Source organism: Pezoporus wallicus, unplaced genomic scaffold (assembly GCF_028554395.1).
Source record: "Pezoporus wallicus isolate ANWC-B61680 ecotype Strahan unplaced genomic scaffold, APGP_CSIRO_Pwel_v1 contig_8805, whole genome shotgun sequence".
Lineage (NCBI taxonomy): Eukaryota > Metazoa > Chordata > Aves > Psittaciformes > Psittacidae > Pezoporus > Pezoporus wallicus.
Window position 1 is genome coordinate 129,812 of NW_026637668.1, and position 17,724 is coordinate 147,535.

The 17,724-nt window shown below is 43.3% G+C and overlaps 1 protein-coding gene across 1 annotated transcript in view; it reads left to right on the forward strand.

Moving 5' to 3' along the window:
• The window catches only part of SLC44A5 (solute carrier family 44 member 5), a 77,075-nt gene that overhangs the window by 53,480 nt on the left and 5,871 nt on the right, over positions 1 to 17,724 (forward strand). The window contains 17 exon segments of the mRNA XM_057407145.1: positions 1,374 to 1,458; positions 1,807 to 1,821; positions 3,552 to 3,665; positions 4,447 to 4,507; positions 5,659 to 5,782; positions 6,632 to 6,715; positions 8,938 to 9,050; positions 9,481 to 9,612; positions 11,873 to 11,961; positions 12,535 to 12,593; positions 13,373 to 13,465; positions 14,235 to 14,328; positions 15,519 to 15,597; positions 15,600 to 15,698; positions 15,701 to 15,781; positions 16,162 to 16,265; positions 17,504 to 17,577. Coding sequence (XP_057263128.1) covers positions 1,374 to 1,458; positions 1,807 to 1,821; positions 3,552 to 3,665; positions 4,447 to 4,507; positions 5,659 to 5,782; positions 6,632 to 6,715; positions 8,938 to 9,050; positions 9,481 to 9,612; positions 11,873 to 11,961; positions 12,535 to 12,593; positions 13,373 to 13,465; positions 14,235 to 14,328; positions 15,519 to 15,597; positions 15,600 to 15,698; positions 15,701 to 15,781; positions 16,162 to 16,265; positions 17,504 to 17,577 — 1,500 coding nt within the window.

Sequence of the window (17,724 nt, forward strand, 5' to 3'; positions counted from 1 at the left end):
CCCTCCGGTCCCTGAAAGCGGAGGTGTGGGATGTGCTCATGATGCCTTCACTGCTGCCATTGTCAGGGTTTTCTGATGTCCTGAAAGTAAGCACTGTGAAAGGCTAACCCAGGACTATGGTTTTCCTGAGTCTCTAAGGCTTTACTCTGAGAAGTTTTTCTTGGACAGTGATCACAGTCTCTGTGTTTTGAGTCTTGAATTCCATGCAGTCAAGTTAATTCTACTTTGTGCTGTCTTGAGAGTCTCTCTTAGGCCTCTTTGTGTCTACCTGCAATCCATCCATTAATCTCCATGTAATCTGTAAGCTTGTTTTGCCTCCTGCAGAGCACAGTGTAATCATGGAATACAGCATAATTTCATTATAAAGACCACAGACCTAGTTCTCGGTGGCTGTTTTCTTATGTCACACACATATTTAAACTTCTTTTCCTGCTGTCGAAATCAGCAAGTGGGCTAAGTCCTATGGAAAAAAAATGATTCCATTAATGGCCTTGAGCAGCTCATGGATTATGAGCACTGTCAAGGAGCTATTGCAGAGCGATGGCATTTCAGTCCAAAAGTTTGCTCTGTGGATTTGCAGAAATCACAGCTCATGTTAGTGAAACTGGTTTTGCCAGGATGTGTGGTTTGTTACCAGTGCACCGTAGAACAGACCTTGGTGAAAACAATTTAACCTTGTAAAATGTGGGGCAGTTGAGCTAACCCCAGTTTTAAAGGGAACTTGAATGTGCAGTGAAATTCCAGAAGCTGTCAAGTGTGAGGATCTGGGGTGCAAACTCCTCAGACTGTCCCTTCTTTACATCACAGGAGGTTTGTCAGGGCTAGGAGCAGATGCTATCATTATCATTCTTTTTCCTGGCCAGCTGCTTTCAGGTTTCAGCCATAAAAAGCTTTTGATTGATTTTGGTGCCACCTTCTGATCAGCCAGAAACAGGCAGATTTCACAGTGTAGCATTTGCCAGTAGTGATTTGGCATGCAGTGCACACACTGTGTTCAGTGTAAGCAGAGGGACCGCAGAGGTTTTGCAGGGGTATTTTACAGACCTCGCTTCTCAGAGGCAGGACTACAGATGCCTCTAACAGTGCCTCGGTTGTTTCAGCTTAAAACCATGTGGTGAAAAAGCCTTCTCAAAAGTTAGCATTCTTTAACTCGCATAGTTCCTTAGACCAAATACTTCTGGTTTCGGTGCTGTCTTGGCATGAAACACCCAGGGTCTGCTTGGGATTTTTGGGGGTGGTTTTTTTTTGCTTTGTATTTGCAATATGACCAATCACAGTATTAGAACTTAAATATCAATACATGCTGTGAGGTTTTGAATGGTAGGATGTACAAGCACCCTTAATCATCACATTACTTATGTCCACTTTCATAGGAACAAGACCATTTTGTTTCACGTCAAGATTCTGGAATGTGTCAGCCCCATAGTGTTAATAAACCTACAGTGCCCTATAGCACAGGTGAGTGAAATACTGAGATTGCCTCTTAGTCATGGTGCTTAAGAACTAGACATACATTTGTTTGATTTAAAAATTCATATCCTTCAAAATGTAACATGATTGGTTTATAGATGACCTGTAGCACACGGTCCCTGTAGCCTATGGTGGTCAGAAAAAATAAAGAGAAATGCACAAAACTGAGTATTTTGGATAAGAGTTGACAAAAAAAAAGAAATGGTCTGTTTAGCTGAATGCAGCAACTTGTGGCTTACGAATTCATCACAAGCAGATGTTGAGTAGTAATCAGTGCATGCAGAAAATACTTCTGATCAACATCTAGGGTTTTCCAAAGTAGACGTGTTCAAGAAGATGTGCATATCCCCAGTGACAGGAGTATCTGGGTATGGTTAGAGCCTGCAGCACTTTGAAAAGTGAAGATCTTGAAAGCTTGTTCTTGCCTTGTGCCACAATTTGTACTTCCTTGGCTGTGCTGCAGCATCTTGTGAAGCTATGAAATAAACCCAGGCACTGAGCTTGTGTGGATTAACATCATCCTGCTGATGTTTTTTACATGAGACCATTTCACTGACCTGCTTTGTTGAACAATTGCACAGTTATGCTCATCTGTTCCATCTTCTAGGGCAACAACTTACGGCATGGGGTAGGTCAGAGGATTTAGGTGAAGGGCTGCTCTGATCCAGCTTTGCTGCCAGAGTATTTGTACTGTGTAACTAAGCTGCAGGTGACCAAGTATGGTCTTGGCCATCTTGACAATACTCAGTGAGGTCCAGTATTAATCTGGATGAGGGTTGTTACATGGTCACCAATTTACTGATTCCAAATGTTAATTGTCTTTATTTAACTATCATTTAAAAACGCTTCCCATTCCAGCTTGCCCTTACTTCTGATCCCTGTCCTTGATAGATGTTTCTGGCCTATCAGTTAGTGTGACCATATGGACTATTTGACACAGCTGAAGAGATGGAAATCTCCAGCAAAGAATAGCAAGAGTCCTCTTAACACTGACCAGCTGCTGTTGGAATGGAAACTTTTCTCTGTCAGCAGCAGGTTTGTTCCAGGAATCCCTGTCTGTTCACATGCAAACACTGACACTGTTACCCTGCAGTCTTTAGACTCTGTTACTGGAACACTCCAGCCTGTTCAGAAATCCTCCAGTCATTGTGTGGGATGTGACTGGGGCTGTGGGCAAGTTGGCAGTAGTCATGAATCGAGTAAGGTGAAATATTTGTTGAAGGAGAGTCTGGGGGAGCAGAGTAGTTGTTTTGTCGATTTCCAAATGTACAACATCTCCAAAGCACGGAAGGGTTTTGGCTGTTTGCTCCTGCAGATGGTTAATTCTCTGGTCTCTTGTGAAAAGCTCTTTTGATAATTCCTCTTTTGAGCTGCAAACAAGGTCTTTCATTCCTGTCCCGTTCATATCAAACAGCAGGAGGGAAAAAAACAAAAACTGGTGTGGGAAGGGCTTCAGTTCTTGAGTAAAACACTGGATTCGCAAACTGTTATTACAGTTCACTGCATCCATAGACAGTGTGTTTCATTGCCTGTTTCACAGGTGAGAAGCTGAGGTCAGAGTAAAGTATATACTTGTTAGTTACCTCTTGTCCCAGCAAGACAAAACTTCTTTGTTCCTTGGCCTGTGGGTAGTGCGCAGGACTGTAGCACCCGTGTAGAATGACCTCTTGCAGCATGCACCCTGTTCTGAGGATTAGTACAAGATCTTTTGGCAAAAGTCCCTCAGGTGAATCGTGTATGATGGAATCCCTTGAGGTGAAGCACAGCTTCGTGCATGATGTCCTCTGGTGCTTGGATAGCAGAGCTTTGCAAAGTGTGTTTGGTTAGCACAGCTCTGGAAACGGTGAACAGCCTTCTGGAAAAGGCTGAAACTTGCTAAACAGATGGACTTCAGACTATGCGGGAGTGTTTAGGAGCACTAAGGAGTCAGACAAATGCTGCAGTAAGCATTACTGAAGGCAATTCCATAGAACAGGGCAGTTTGGCAGGTGGCCTTTTTTCTTGCTTTCTGATTGCACTGACTTTCCTTACCCTTCTCTACCCCCAGTGTGTCTTCTTTTCTTACAGCTTGGGTCTCACAGTGCCCAGGCAGGTTTGTGACCTACATTGATATTCAGGCTTCCTACAGATACAAACCCGATCAGTGGAATTACTTGAAGCAGTTCTGCAGACCTGGTTTTAAGAGTCCTCACAAGGTCTGTGTGTGTATCAGGAGGAGATGGAATACATTTTGTTTCTTCAAGCAATGTGTAATAAGCATGATTTTACTGAGCTACAGCAAAGCTTTGAATTATTCTGATCTCACCGTATAAGGAGTTGTCCCATACATACGCTTTGGCAGTGATTTGGTCAGGGATGAAGGTCTTGTATGCACATCCCATCCCTAACTCTTTCAGTGATTACTGTTTCCTTAAAGAGTATCTGCAGCTACCCATGTGGTTGCAGTACTGTGAGAAGTATCCTTTAGTACTTAAGTACCCCGCAGCAGTCGAGCAGAGTGTCTCAAAGCAGTTCTTAAGGCTCCTGTTGTGTAGAGCTCCTCAGTAATTTAGCTAGGCAAAGAAGTCTGTCTTTCGTGGAACTGATTTTGGACTCAAATGTACTGTGTGATTTCTCCCATCTCTAAACCGCCTTGCACTAAAGCTGTGTTAGTTGTGTTAAATTCTTACTCTTCTTTAGGAGAAAAGTAAGGGGGAGGCAAGGAGCGATTGCCCAGTCATTGCTGCTTTACCTGCCGATCCAAAGTGAAGAGGTCTTTTCTTTTTTGTCACTAGAAAAGTAAAGAATAGTCTTTTCCCAAATCCCATTGAGAGGCTGGATTCTCACATCATGAATGTGTCTTGCAGCTCCAGCAGTCAAGTTTGGGGAGGAGGCTACAGAGTCCAGTTTGGGGCATTTTCTCAGAGTGGGTGGGAAACAAAACCCACGTAGTTAATTCTGCTATGTATTCAGCATTCCCGGTTTTCCCCTTTTCAGTCTGTTGCTCAAGCTCTACGTGATGAAGGTTGTCCTTTGATGATCATTCCAAGCAGGCCTTGTGAGTGGTTCTATTTCTTACACACATCTTAGCAGACTGTAAGCGTTCACATGAAATCACAGCTCCAGTCTGAAAAGTGTTCTGTGGCAAGACCACGAGGAGCTGGCTCTTACCTGGCAGTGGCCTCCATTCAGTTTTAAACAGTTTGAAAGTATGAAGCTTTATCATCATTTTTTCTAGAGAGCCATCCATGGACACTTGGAGTGTGATTGGGTCAAGCTGAGCTCTTTCTTGCTCTTGAATCATTCCTGATAAGAAGTGGTTTACGGTGCAAACTCTTCCTTCCAGAACATGTGAGCACCCAACCGAACCCAAGCCAACCTGTTGGCAGGAAGGAAATGCCACGACTGCAGGAAAGCTCCTCTGGGCAGCTGTTGAAGTTCAGGTGGTACTTGAGCCCAGTTAACCGGGCAGCTTGCTTTTCAGTGCTGCACATAGTGCTGCCTATGGAGGGTGGCAGAGGAATTAAGGGGACAAAAAGCTGGTTTTGTCACTGTGGTCAGCAGGTGCTTTTGAGTAGACAGGCAGAGGTCTCAGAGCTCAAGAGTGTCTGTCACTGACCTAGAAGCTCATGCAAATAAGGAAGTGCTGTTATTTTTTTCCATGCTTTAAAATAGAGATTGTGTAAAGCAGGCCCAGGCTGTCAAAAAGAGAAAATAATGGATGAAGCGATAAAGAATTAAAAATCTGTATGAAAAATGATGTACTGACCCAAAAGACAGAAAATCATTTGCAAAGAAGTTCTTACCTTCTTTTTGCCTACAGCCAGAGGTGAAGATCAGAGAGGGAAGAAAAGAGACATGTTAGTTAAGTGTTTCCTGAGAATAAGTGGGGGAGTAGATATTGCAGACTGAATATTGAGCCCAGGCATCAGTGCTTATTGGAACCTGATAAGGAAAGTGCAGAACCAGTAGATAAAGGTGACGTACAGCTGTGTAGGAGGACTGACCTACTCTTCCCTTTGGAATGAAACCAAGGATTTGGTGCAGCAAAGAGCAGGGCAACATAAATGAGTATGTGAACGTCTGTCCTTGTCTCTCTCTTTTATAAACTCCTCCTCTCTCTGTCTTACCCATAGTTTCTGTCTTTTTTTCCATTGCTTCCTTTTTCCATTGCTTTCCATTTCTGCTTTCTTTTGGTATTTTGAATAGTTCTTAAGAGATGCTTCCTGGACTTCTCCATGAAGAGTGGTGTGCTAGCTGTGGCAAATCAGACTACCTTCAAAGATGGAAGAGGGAAAACAAGAAACGTAACCGACCTCAGGGGAGCTGCAAAGTAGGTTTTACCCTTCTTAAGTGCTTGTGTGTTGGATTCTGAGACTGTGAAATAATTTAGGAATTGAAAAACAAAGATCAGAATCTGTTGTATCAAATGGCTGAGGGTACCCAGACGAGACTTCCTGGTAGATGGTTTCTGTGCCTGAGCACTTGCAAAGTTCCAGTAGGGAAAACCAGCACTGTGGTATGCAGAAATGAGCAAGGAGCCAAAAGCTTTAGTGTTCCTCAGAATGACTGTCAGTTTTGAAAACATTCCACTTGGTTTTCCTAGCCAAAATTAATAGCAAGGAAAGTTAAAGGAGGTTCAAATTGAAGTCTTCATGCAGCAGGACTCGGGCCAGCCAGTGATGGCCTCAGCTCTTCCTTCCTACAGCAGCCTTCCTAGTGCTGTGGATTGTCCTAGTACTTTTGCATCTCACCTCATCAGCATGCTCCTGTTTTTAGCACACGTCTGAAGGTTTTTAGCAACGTCCTGGGCTCTGATGCCAGACAGCACCTCCCTTGCAGATGGACAGCAAGCATCTCCAATGCTGGGTAGCAACCAGCTACTCTCCATCCTCAGGCAGTCTGGAGCACAGGGGTACCTTTTCTTACCTCTGGATCTGAGGCTGCCACATTCTAGCACCTTCCCAGCAGTGCTAGCACCCGCACCTTAGGAAGTTTCCTTCTTCTGGCATCTACAACTACATTGTTTGTTCTTTGACAAGATGATTCTTCATTTCTTCTTAGGAAACGTTAATATGGGCAAGCACTTTTCAGGATAGGAAAACAACTCCAAGAAGTCCTCCTTTTGCTTCACTGAGCAGTTTTCTGCTTCTCTGCTATTAGCAGTCTTGTCTTTTCTCAGCAGCATCAGTAATATCCTGGATGCAAGATCAATTGGAGTAAAAAGTTTTGAAGACTATGCTATTTCTTGGTACTGGATTTTAATGTAAGATTCTAATGGGTAATTTTATGTTTTTTCCAAACTCACTATGGAATGTGTAGGGAATTGAAGAATTGATCACGTACGTGTTTGTTACCAAACCTACTTTTAAGCTTTGCCATAATGTTGTTATGGTTCTGTATGTGAGGTAAGGATAGCACAGCATACATGCATACAGTATGGTCTGGAGTAGCTTTTGAATATCCTACCAGGCAGAAAGCCAAGAGGTGCTGCTGTCTTCTGTTGCAGGACCCATCTGCCTGGTAATTCCAAACCTAAAAATTCTTGATTAAGAGACTTTCAAACCAATTGCAGTTGCTAAATGTCGTGAGTATCTATATAAAACACATCCCAATTTCCAAATTGATACTAGCAATATGTAGTTAAATTCATTGTAATACACAAATCCAGTGCAGCAGGCAAAGCAACTTAAAGAACAAAAACTGCTGAACAGAGTTGCCTTTATCTTGCAGTTATTACTCAATAATGAGCAATTAGTAAAAATGCAGCACCAAAACAAAAGAAGTAGCTATTTTGCTGCAGCAGATCTGTGAGTATATATGCCTAAATGGCCGTTCTCTCTAGATCTGTTATTGAAATCAGACTTATGGTGAAGATTCTCTCAAAGGAGATGCTGCTCAACAGATGGGCTGGTGAGAGAATTGACCATTTTCTGAACAGACTTTCTCCATACTGAAGCCAGTTTCCCCATTTCAAATAGGATACTTTTATAAGGGATTGTTGTTACTTTTAAAGTAGTTGGGTAGAATTTTCCTCACACTTTTCACCAAATGACAGCATGCATCCAGTGATTTCTGGGCAAACATATGAAAGTGCCAGAGTTTGGGTGATGAGAGTGAAGGCCTGATGGTGAAAGGAGGTGGGATTAAAAATCTAATATGGAATTGCTCTGTTCTTTTTATCCTACTCCCAAAGAACTGCTGCTTTCAAGGCTCAGTTTAAGGGAAGCACTCTATTAATGACAGTTGTTACCATGTATTCATTCAGTTTTGGTGTTACTAGAGCAAATCTGAAGCTAACCGTAGATAAAGGTATCTTACTGCCTTGAAGAAGAGAGTCAGGAACTCCAAAATGACAGTGCTTTTTTTGAGGAATACATTCTGAATTTCAAACAAGCCATTCAGAAAGGGAACACGCATCATGCTGGGAAGCCTCTAAGGGGCTAGGACTTAAGACCAGTTTACAAAGGCTTAACTAAATAAACTGATGTTCTTTTTCTTGTCCCTCTGCCCGTCTGGCTTAGTTTGCCCAAGACATCCGGTTTTGATTGTTTGTGGTCAGGCTGACCCGTTTGTTATCTTTAGTCACTGGCTAAATAAACTGGGAACGTTCAGAAGAGAAGTTCCTGACCACAGGGAAGAAAAGGGTTTCATTTCTTTTGAGTCTGTTCTAACACAAAATTCTGATGTAACACCTCAAAGTTCTAGAGAAATGAAATGTTCTGTGAAGCGTCTGAGCTGGATCTTTGTTGGATGGAACCATTGTTCACACTGCTTTATTTGCATTGCTTTAGAAGAAACCCGCTGAGTAAAGGCCTTTTGCAGTCATTCTTTCCTTTCTGACTTGCTTTCTGGGAGTGAAATGAAAGCAAATGTTTCCTTAGCACAGACTTGATAAAGACACTGGAGATGTCCATCCTAGGGGTCCCACTGATGGCTCTGAACAGGTTCTTTTTATGCATCACTATGCCCTGATCATTTTCTTCTCCGATGGGTAGAAAGGATCACTGGTTTTCCTCCTAAAATGAATTCTTTTTTTTCTAGGAAAGCTCCTCAAATGTTACTTTCCTAATATTGTTTCTGTGCAAGCAGGGATTTTAAATGGAGGACATAAACCAGTAACCTCCCCACACACAGGTATTTCTCCCATTTAAGTTTGTGTGCTGTAGACTAGGCCATGGCCTGGAAAAGGCAGTGAGTTGGTCAGCCAGTGTAAATGACCAAACCAGACGTGTGCTGGTCCCATTCAGACGCCCTGAGAACTCGGTGTACGCAGACAATTCTGGCTGTGTCCAGATCATCATATATAATCTGTCTGTTTCTAACAGCAGAGAGCCATGAGGAAATATTTCATAAGGAAGATTTTGAAATACATTTTTGCAAACCGTTCTCCTACACGAGACGAAGGGACCCTCATTTGGAGTAAGAGGCGTGCAAGAAAGATGCTCACACTTGTTCTCCCTGGGTTTCTGTTTCTTGTCTTTCTAGTGGGCTGTTCGTTGCAATGATTGTGAGTCTGCTCTTCCTTGTGTTATTGAGGTTCACAGCTGGGATTCTCTTCTGGATTTTCATCTTTGGCGTGACTGGAATTATAGGTTATGGTAGGTGTAATCCTCCAGCCTCTGAGGCTGTTTTTCCTTATTGCTTGATTTTGGGCAAGGAAAGCAAGTGATTACATCAGTTAAATGCTGTAGTTGGGAGAACTAGTGCCTAGGTTTAGACTCAATTAAATGAGAAGGGCCTAAATGGCAGCAAAATTTAGTAAGAATCCAGCTGTGCTGATACTTAGCCCCAGATGTAGTAACCCGAACTATTTACCCCCAGTGTACTTAGTCCACTTTCACTTGTACTGATCTTTCTTATCTGTAGATGTGATGTTATAGCTGGCTAGTCTCGCAGTAACGCGTGTTTAGTTTTGCTTCCCTGACATGCTGAGGACAAAACGCTTCACTTGTCAAAGATTTAAATAACCCCAACCTTGTCTTTGCACTCTTCAAAAACGCTCATTTGATATTGATTGATTTTTAACAGGCATCTGGCATTGTCGCTGGGAGTACGACCATCTTAAAGGAATACCTGGATCTGAGCTCACTGTTTCTGGTACTGGATTCCAGACAGACTTGAGAGTGCACCTGCAGCTGAGGCAAACATGGTTAGCATTTAGTAAGTGCCCTTTAAACTTGGTATCCGTTAAGGGATGTTCAGAAGATTCAGTCGCTGTCTTGCTACAGTTTCTGCCTTGTTAAATCTCCTCCTCTACATATGTTGCTCATAGAAGTAATCAGAATTCACTTTCTTTGTATAGTACAAAAATCTACCTTTTCTGCAAAGCGACTAGCGTATGTGTAAGGGGCCAGAATGCAGTCGCACTAGTGATGAGAGTGAAAAAGGCTTGTGTTCCTAGCATTCTACTTCCCGTGTGTTCAGTCTTCACAATGGGGAAGCAGAAGGCAAGAACTAAGTCCCGATGAAGATAAGGAGGGGCATTTTTGTCTCTCAGTCTGTTTATGCCCCCTCCTGGAGGGCCCCAGAAATGAGACGAATAACTCTGTGCATCTTTTGTAGACCTGTTTACATTCAGGTCACTGCATTTTCTTGGAGGCTGTCCTGAGGCTGTGTAATGAACCATCACAAATGTCATCACTTCTGGTTTTCAGAAGTGCTTCACTGCTTTCTCTTACAAGGGCAGTGTATTTAAAACAATCCTACTGGAACAAGACAAGGAGGGGCACAAGAGAGAACAAATACCTGTCAAATACTATTTGTGCTGCTGTTACTACTCTATGAGCAGGCCCACAGGCACTAACTGATGATGAATGGCACATAGCCTAAAGCACTGCTTCTCCCTATTGGTAGCTAAATGAATAGAGCAGTAGTTTACTCCTTTAGTCTGCTTTCTCTGCTTTGTGTCTTCAAGTAACTGTGTTGGATCATTGAGCTCAGGAGCATCTTTGCATATTGTTGAGGCAGAGCTTTTTAGCATGCTGGCCCTAGAGAATATTAGGATTTTATTCCATCTTTCCGTGTAACTCCCCTGCCTGATTCTTAGCAGCCAATGTACAGTTTATCCAGAGGTCAGTGTCACTTTCAGATGAGTGAATTGAGGTACTACTAATGGGGACAAGCTACGTTAACTTAAGAGATCTGAACTGGCCTGAGACCAACTGCAAAGCAACCTGCCTATGTATTCCTTCATGGAGAACCATATCAAAAATAGGTGCTGAAATGTGTGTAACAAAACCTTTGTTCTGAAGAAAGTCTGTGGCTCTGAGCACCACAGGGGTCACTTGCCATGTGCAGTTCTGATGGCTAGGGGTACTGCTATCAGTACTGGGGATCGCAACTGAACATCATCTCTGACTATCTGGGTCTGGATTCTGAGGCTGTGTCAAAGCTGTGGGACCTGAAGCCAATTCCCCTGTCCCTGTGCAAACCTCCAGACGCCACGGCTGAGGGATACCTTCCCTTTGTCTTCCTCTCCCTCCACAGAACTCTTGGTTTCAGCTGGAGGAGACAGGGCCTGCTGTGTGTAACCATCCACCACCGCTGGGCTGGTTTAATTGTTGTCTAACCCTCTGAGGCACCCAGAATTAAGGGATGTGTCTCAGGGTGAGAGGAGGTGTGCTTCAGGCATTTAAGACTCTGCCTTCTCGAGGTGGAGTCCAGAGAATTCTTTTGCTTCCTATTGCAGCAGTAGGATTTGAAGTGACACAAATAGAAATCAGAGAGAAGCCAACTCTTTAAACAAGATCTGGGTTATGAATCAAACACTGCTCACAACTAAGAGAGGAAATGTTTCGGGACATGGTGCTCTCAGCTCTCTAACCTTAGAGCAAGTTTGTGTGATTCCAGCATCACAGCTGGAAGGTGAAAATCATTTGACCAAAACTGGACAAAAAAAAACCCAAAGCCCCTTTGTTTTCAGAAGTGCTTCACAAAGCCTCTTTGGTTTTTTTGACAGGAATGAGGGGAAAGGAGCTCACGCCAAGCTAACGCTCAGACGAGCCTGTTGATTTAAGTACACGTAAATGTTAAAGGAGTATGTATCAGAAAACTGCACTCTTCAGGCAAAGTTGACTCTTCATCTCCTTTTTATTTGTTGTATCTAAATACTACAGATGAGCAGCATTAGAGTATAAATGTGCAAAATGCTTGTTATGAAAAGCAGAATTTGTTAGGGGTGAACTGGCAGGGTCGTGCCCATTCTGACAAACTCTGGGCATGTAGAATTCCCCCCCCCAAAGCTATGAAATGGGGTTGATGATTGGCAGCTGCAGTGAGAGAAGGAAAGAGCTGCTCCAGCAGGCAATTCTATGGAGTTCATGAACAATAGTGCAAAACACAAGGGGTGGGGAGAGGGGGGAATTACAGAGGCAGCCTGTTGGTTCGGTTCTTCATAAACCTAACTTTTGTGTGTTTCCAGTGGTAATACTTTGTGGTGCTGAGGTCATAATCATACTGATGCTGATCTTCCTAAGGAATGGGATCCTGATCGCCATTGCATTGTGCTTATAAGAGCTTTCTCATTTGCAGTAAGACATTTCTTATCTCCCAGCTCCCTGCCTTAAGAGTACAGACGCTGTTAGCGGCCCCATGTATCCTGGGTGCAAGGAGGTGTGTGCCCAGTGTGGGGCACTGTTAATAGGAGCCTAAGAGCTACAGCTGCCAGCTTTGCTCTGTCATTGGATTGTCTCCAGAGAGACATATACTAGTGGTAGAGGAGTGGTGTTGTTTTGGCTGGGGCTTTTAATTTAGGAAAGACCTTTTTTTCTGGAAATGCATAAGTCACATAAGATGTGGGAGGCCTCTTCATTTTGTGTTTTCTGAAATCTGGATAGGCTTTATTCACAGTGGTTCCTGGTTTATCCAGTGCCAACTCTTAGTTGTGGTTTGAGTTTGGTTTGGGTTTAATGGGAATATAAGAAAGGAGAAATGGACTTAACAGCTCTTGGATTTAATTGCAAATAGCTAAGGCCTTGAGGGCCTCGGAAAGGGCTCTTTAGAGCACATGGAGTTAGCTCTGAGTTTATCTGTGTGCACTTGCTTGTAGTTTTCTGCCCTCTCTGTTGGTGTTATGGTTCTCAGGAGTCAGGGTTTAGGATTTTTGTAATGGGATTGGGAAATGCTGAGGTTCTGCCTTCAAGGTACCTGTTTCTGGACTGTGCAGTCAAAGCATTTTAATTTTGGCACATCCTCTTTGGTTCATGACTACAGGAACACTGTTATCCAGCACTTTTGTTCACAACCTTGACGAAGGATTTCAGGAAGTTCATAAACTTCCTGCTGGGAAGTGCTAACATTCTGTAGTTTTTCAGCAGCAGGGAAAGGTCACTTGAGGGTGATGGTTTTACTCTCCTGCGTAATGCATGAGGTGAAGCTCTGTGTGCAACATACAGAAAGGTGCAAACCAAGCTGCTAATGACTGGAAATCAAATTGCATTTTTCAATGCCTTTTAACTCCTCTTTCAAAACTACTGCAATTGTCTTGAAATCCATAGGGGCAAACAGTTAACAGTCGTTACTCCATCCATGGTGTCTGTGGAAACCAAGGGGCCTATCGTGACCTGCTGCACGCTGCTAGTACGTAGTGACTGTTTCTGCTGTGTACCCCTACTGGACTTCTGCATTTCCAGACTCAGACAGAAATGGATGTGTTGCTCTTCAGCTCCTGATTGCACATGAGGGTTTGCACATGGCAAATTGATAATGTTGATTGTAGCTGCCTCTGTTGATGGTAGAAATGGCAAATGGTAAAGACATCTGAAGAAAGAGCCTGCAGTATTCTGAGATCCCAGCTCTAGATTATGCTGCCACTATCAACGAGCAGCTCAGAGTAAAAAGGGTGATGCTAGAAGAGGACTGAAAAAAAAAGCTTGTTTCTTAAATTGCTGCAGCTTACTGACATGTTTTGTTTCTTTCCCAGGTCTGCTGGCTATATAATGTCTGTGTTGTTCTACCCAATCGTCACCTTCGTACTCATTGCCGTTTGTATTTCCTACGAGGCTGTGACAGCTGTGTATCCTTCTATCTGTGTACCTCTCTGGAGGAACAGTCTTCTGGTCTACAAGACCGGATAAGTCTCTGCTTTCACCTTAGCCAAACCAGTGTTAAAAGGGCTATTTGGTCACTTGGCACTTGCTGCACCGGTGCACTCTTCCTCACTGGGCATTTGCGTGTGATGTACCAACTGGATAGTGAATTCAATGTCATTAGAAAGAACTGGACTAAAACCCATGCCAAGGTAGAGGATCATACAAGGTCTTTTATACTACATAAGGTTGGCTTCAAGGGGTGAAAAAGGAACCTCAGCAAAGAGTGACTATGCCCTTTCTTGGCTGTATGCTCTGTGAACCTGATGTTAATGGTCGCTTAGTTAGCTTGGGTGGGCTCCACGTGTGTTTTGTACAGAATAATGTAGGGAAGGAGTGAGAGAACACAGAGCGCCCGGAGTCCTCTGAATTGCCTGACAGCAGCCATTGTCTGTCCCTGGAAAGGCAAGGCTTTGGTAAAGTGTCAGAAAGGGGACAGTCACGTTTTGCAAACAAATTGTTCTTTGTCATGCAAAGAGGGCCATGGCATACAGCTCTGGGATGAAGTCTGCCTGAGTTCTGTAAGTAATGAAAGTATTCAGTCTTGTCTGTGGCCCTTCATACCCATCTCTGCATAGCAAGAGCGTTTTTCTGTGAGCGGCACAAGTGTTTTAGAGCTTGTGGTTACCCCCTGCAGACTCCTGAGTTGCTCAAAGCCCACAGCTCTGGGATTCCTCCTTGAAAAACCTCATTCAGTTTTCTGGCTACATCAGGAGAACCTGTGTATAAAGTAATGGCTAATCAAACACCATGCAAGTATGCAAAGCTGACTTGTGACCCAGAGGGAGGTGTTACAAATACTTCCCTGCTGTGAGAGCTATCCTAATTGTATTTCTTAATCGCTGTTAAATGCAATGTGAGAAAATGTGCGTACCTTAAGTAATGATTCCTCATGTTAAATCTGAAAATAGTGCTTCGTGTTCAGCTAAGACTCCTTTGTTCAAAGCAGTTTAGAGCTATGAAGCATTTTCTTTGTGCAGTGTCCTGTGAGCAGGTGAGTATCAACCAGCCTCATTTTCTGGGTGAGAAAAGAAGACGCAGAAATAGAGGTTTATTTGGAAAAGTGTTCCTGAATTCATGAGGATTTCTGGTTTTGTGGTTCTCAAAAGGCAGTGGAAGAATTTGAAAGCTGTGCCTCAGACTTGCCCAAAGAGCAGCCAGGTTTCAAAGCAGAGGCTTGGCTGCTTTTGCACAGTGATGACCTTTATGGAGCTCCAGAAATACTTGTCTTTTGACTTGAGTGTGGGGTTGAATTGAAGTGTTTCTTGAAAACTAGAATTATTTATCAAATGTTATAGCAAGGTTATTTTCAGGTGTTTAAATGTCAATGTACTGCTGTGGTTAGGTACATCCCAGACAATTCCCCAACATCCTGATACCCGAACACTAAAAAAAAGGGATTAGGAACTGACTGGTTTTATTTAACGCCCAAACTGAGCAAACGCATGAATTGAACAACAGAAGTAAGGAAGAGTAATTTCATGTAAAGACTGCTCCTGTTTTAATACCGTGAGATGGGTAAGGGAAGCTGTGGCAGCTTGTACAGAATGGCTCAGCTCAGTTGATTTCAGCTCGGTTGTGCTGATTTGCACAAGCCTCTGGTTTTGACTTACCCTCTGGTTTTCAATTGTTCTTATTTCCTCACTATTACTTTTTATGTGAGCAGCTTTTCTTTAATGAAACGGAAGCGTTTGTGTATCTTAAAAGTATATTTCTGACATTCAAATTCCATATCTCTAGGTTTCAGTCGTGTGGTAAGCAGCCCTGTTTGCCAACCGTATAGTTTAAAGTTAAACACCTGCATAGGACATGAGTCCTTATATATGCAAACAGGTTACATAGTACTGGAGTGCAGTGTTGAATGATCTAATGAGACATCAAGCAGAATGATGTGATTTGTATGAAGCTGCTAAATTTCAGAGCCTGTGAACACAGGATTCAGTGCTTATCATTGTGGTGTTGATTTCTCTTCCCGGACAGGCTTTTAGCACAACCAAGGTGACTGAACTGTGTGCAGGTGCTCAGCGTACTTTTGCTTTTTATGGAGGAGAAAGCCCGTACCTGAGTACCTCTTCATCTTCCAGGTAGCCGATGCCTTTGTCTTTCTCTGGCTGGTGAACTTTGCAGTTGCACTGGGTCCACGGACCCTTGCTGGTGCCTTTGGCTGGCATTTGGAGCCTTAATTCTTGCAATTGTCCAGCTTATTCGAGTAATACTGGAGTACTTGGATCACAAACTGAAAGGTGAGATTTATGAATCTAGCCTAGCTTATCAAGGCCTCCTCTGGTAAATCCCTTCCTTCCTCTCCCAAGATGTTTTTCGTTAATGAAAAGAGAGCTTTAGCTGTTGTAGTTGCATTTGAAGCCAGTGAATATATGCTGATTTACTCAAATTGAGGCTGTGTCCTTGGGAACCTAATGCAAAGTTTGCATGGGGGATGTGGATCTGCTCTAATTGAAAGCTACTGAGTTAAATTTGGTCGAGAAAGAGAGTCCGTACCTAGAAGAAAAGAAGTAATGTTTCTGCTTTTGTCATAATGTAAGATTTTCTTACGAATACCTTTCCATGTTCTGAGAAAGACACTTCAGGAGCTCTGTGTATGAAGTACTCTCCTCTTTTCCAGGTACACAGAACTCCTTCACTAGATTCCTACTCTGCTGCCTCAAATGCTGTTTCTGGTGTTTGGAAAAATTCTTAAAATTTATAAACAGAAATGCCTACATCATGGTATGTGCTGTCTCTGCAGGTGGTCTCCCTGTCTGGGGCACTAAAATACCCTAGCCACTCCTAATGGCTCAGCAGCCAGCGGTACTAGAATCTGCTGGAAAAGTAATGGGATTTATATGAGTTGTCAGGAATGCATGTGGTCCTACCATGGAAAAGATTTTTTGTTTTCCCTGAGTCTAAACTCAGCTTCTTTCGGTGCGTGTCCTCGTCCATCACCCTCACCCCCAAAGTAAGTGGGAGGAGATGGCATATAACTGGTTAACTGAGTCAGCAATTGAAATCCTGATTTGAACAGGAATATGAGCTCATTTCATATGGCATGTTGATGACACTTCTGTTTGGAGGCAGTGTTTGTATAAGGCATGTGGTATCTGTACTTCCTCCTGGAAGTTAAAAGCACAAATTCTACCAGCAGCAGTAGTGCTATTTCTCTAAAATAACCATTCTTAGCTTCCAGAAGAGAACTTCCAGATTTTCATCTAAATAAATACACACAGATGTCAGCCTAGGATGCTCTGACTGGAAGCAATTTCATTGTTTGAATGCTACAGTCCCGGCTTGTTATCTCAAAAGAGATGGCTGGAATGGGTCCATTATAACCCATGTTCATGCAATTGGTGTTAGAAATTAATGCCATCTGGAAGAGGAAGTATTCTTGTTGACTATCTTGTTTACAGTTGATGAACTGAATGCACTGAGAGCTGTTCTAGTATATCCCACCCTGGCAGATGCTATTCCAGGAAGAAGAAAAGGTTGTGTTCCTGAATAGCTTTAGCTGCTTTACTTTATGCTGATGTAAATCCACTTTGATACTGGTATTTCTGATTCTTATTAAGTGAGAGCAGCGTCAGGCCCAAGGAGAGACCTACAGGGGTCGACTCACTTCTGCTCTACAAGTGCCTGTTCTTTTCACTGACTATAATCTAGTGCAGGTAGCAAGCAATGTGAGAATCCCTCAGCAAGTACCTTATTTGCTCGACTTGGCAAACTCAGTACTGTGTCTCCTGCCTGCCAGATCGCTGGGGTAGCCCACTCATCACGAGGTCATTTGAAGGGGAAAGATGGATAATACTGTGTCCCAACCTGGTGGGAACATTGAGAGGTAGTGGGTGACCGGGGGAAGTGCTTTATGTTCACCTGCATCCCAGTGCATGTACCAGAACCGTGCTTTGGAAGATGCTGGCACACGAGGGGGGATCCTCATTATTTGAATACTGAACAGCTGCCGCTTTTTGCAGATTGCCATCTACGGTAAAAACTTCTGCACCTCGGCGAAGGAAGCGTTCTTTCTGCTCATGCGGAATGTGGTGAGGTAAGGGGCCACCCTCCAGGACTTGGAATGTCAGGATTTCCTGCTGTCACGCTCTGAAGACAGACTTCTGTCCTCTCCCATTATTGGAAGATGATTCTGTCCTCAGACATGGCCAGCAGGCTCTCCAGCACAGCAACCTGTGCAAAG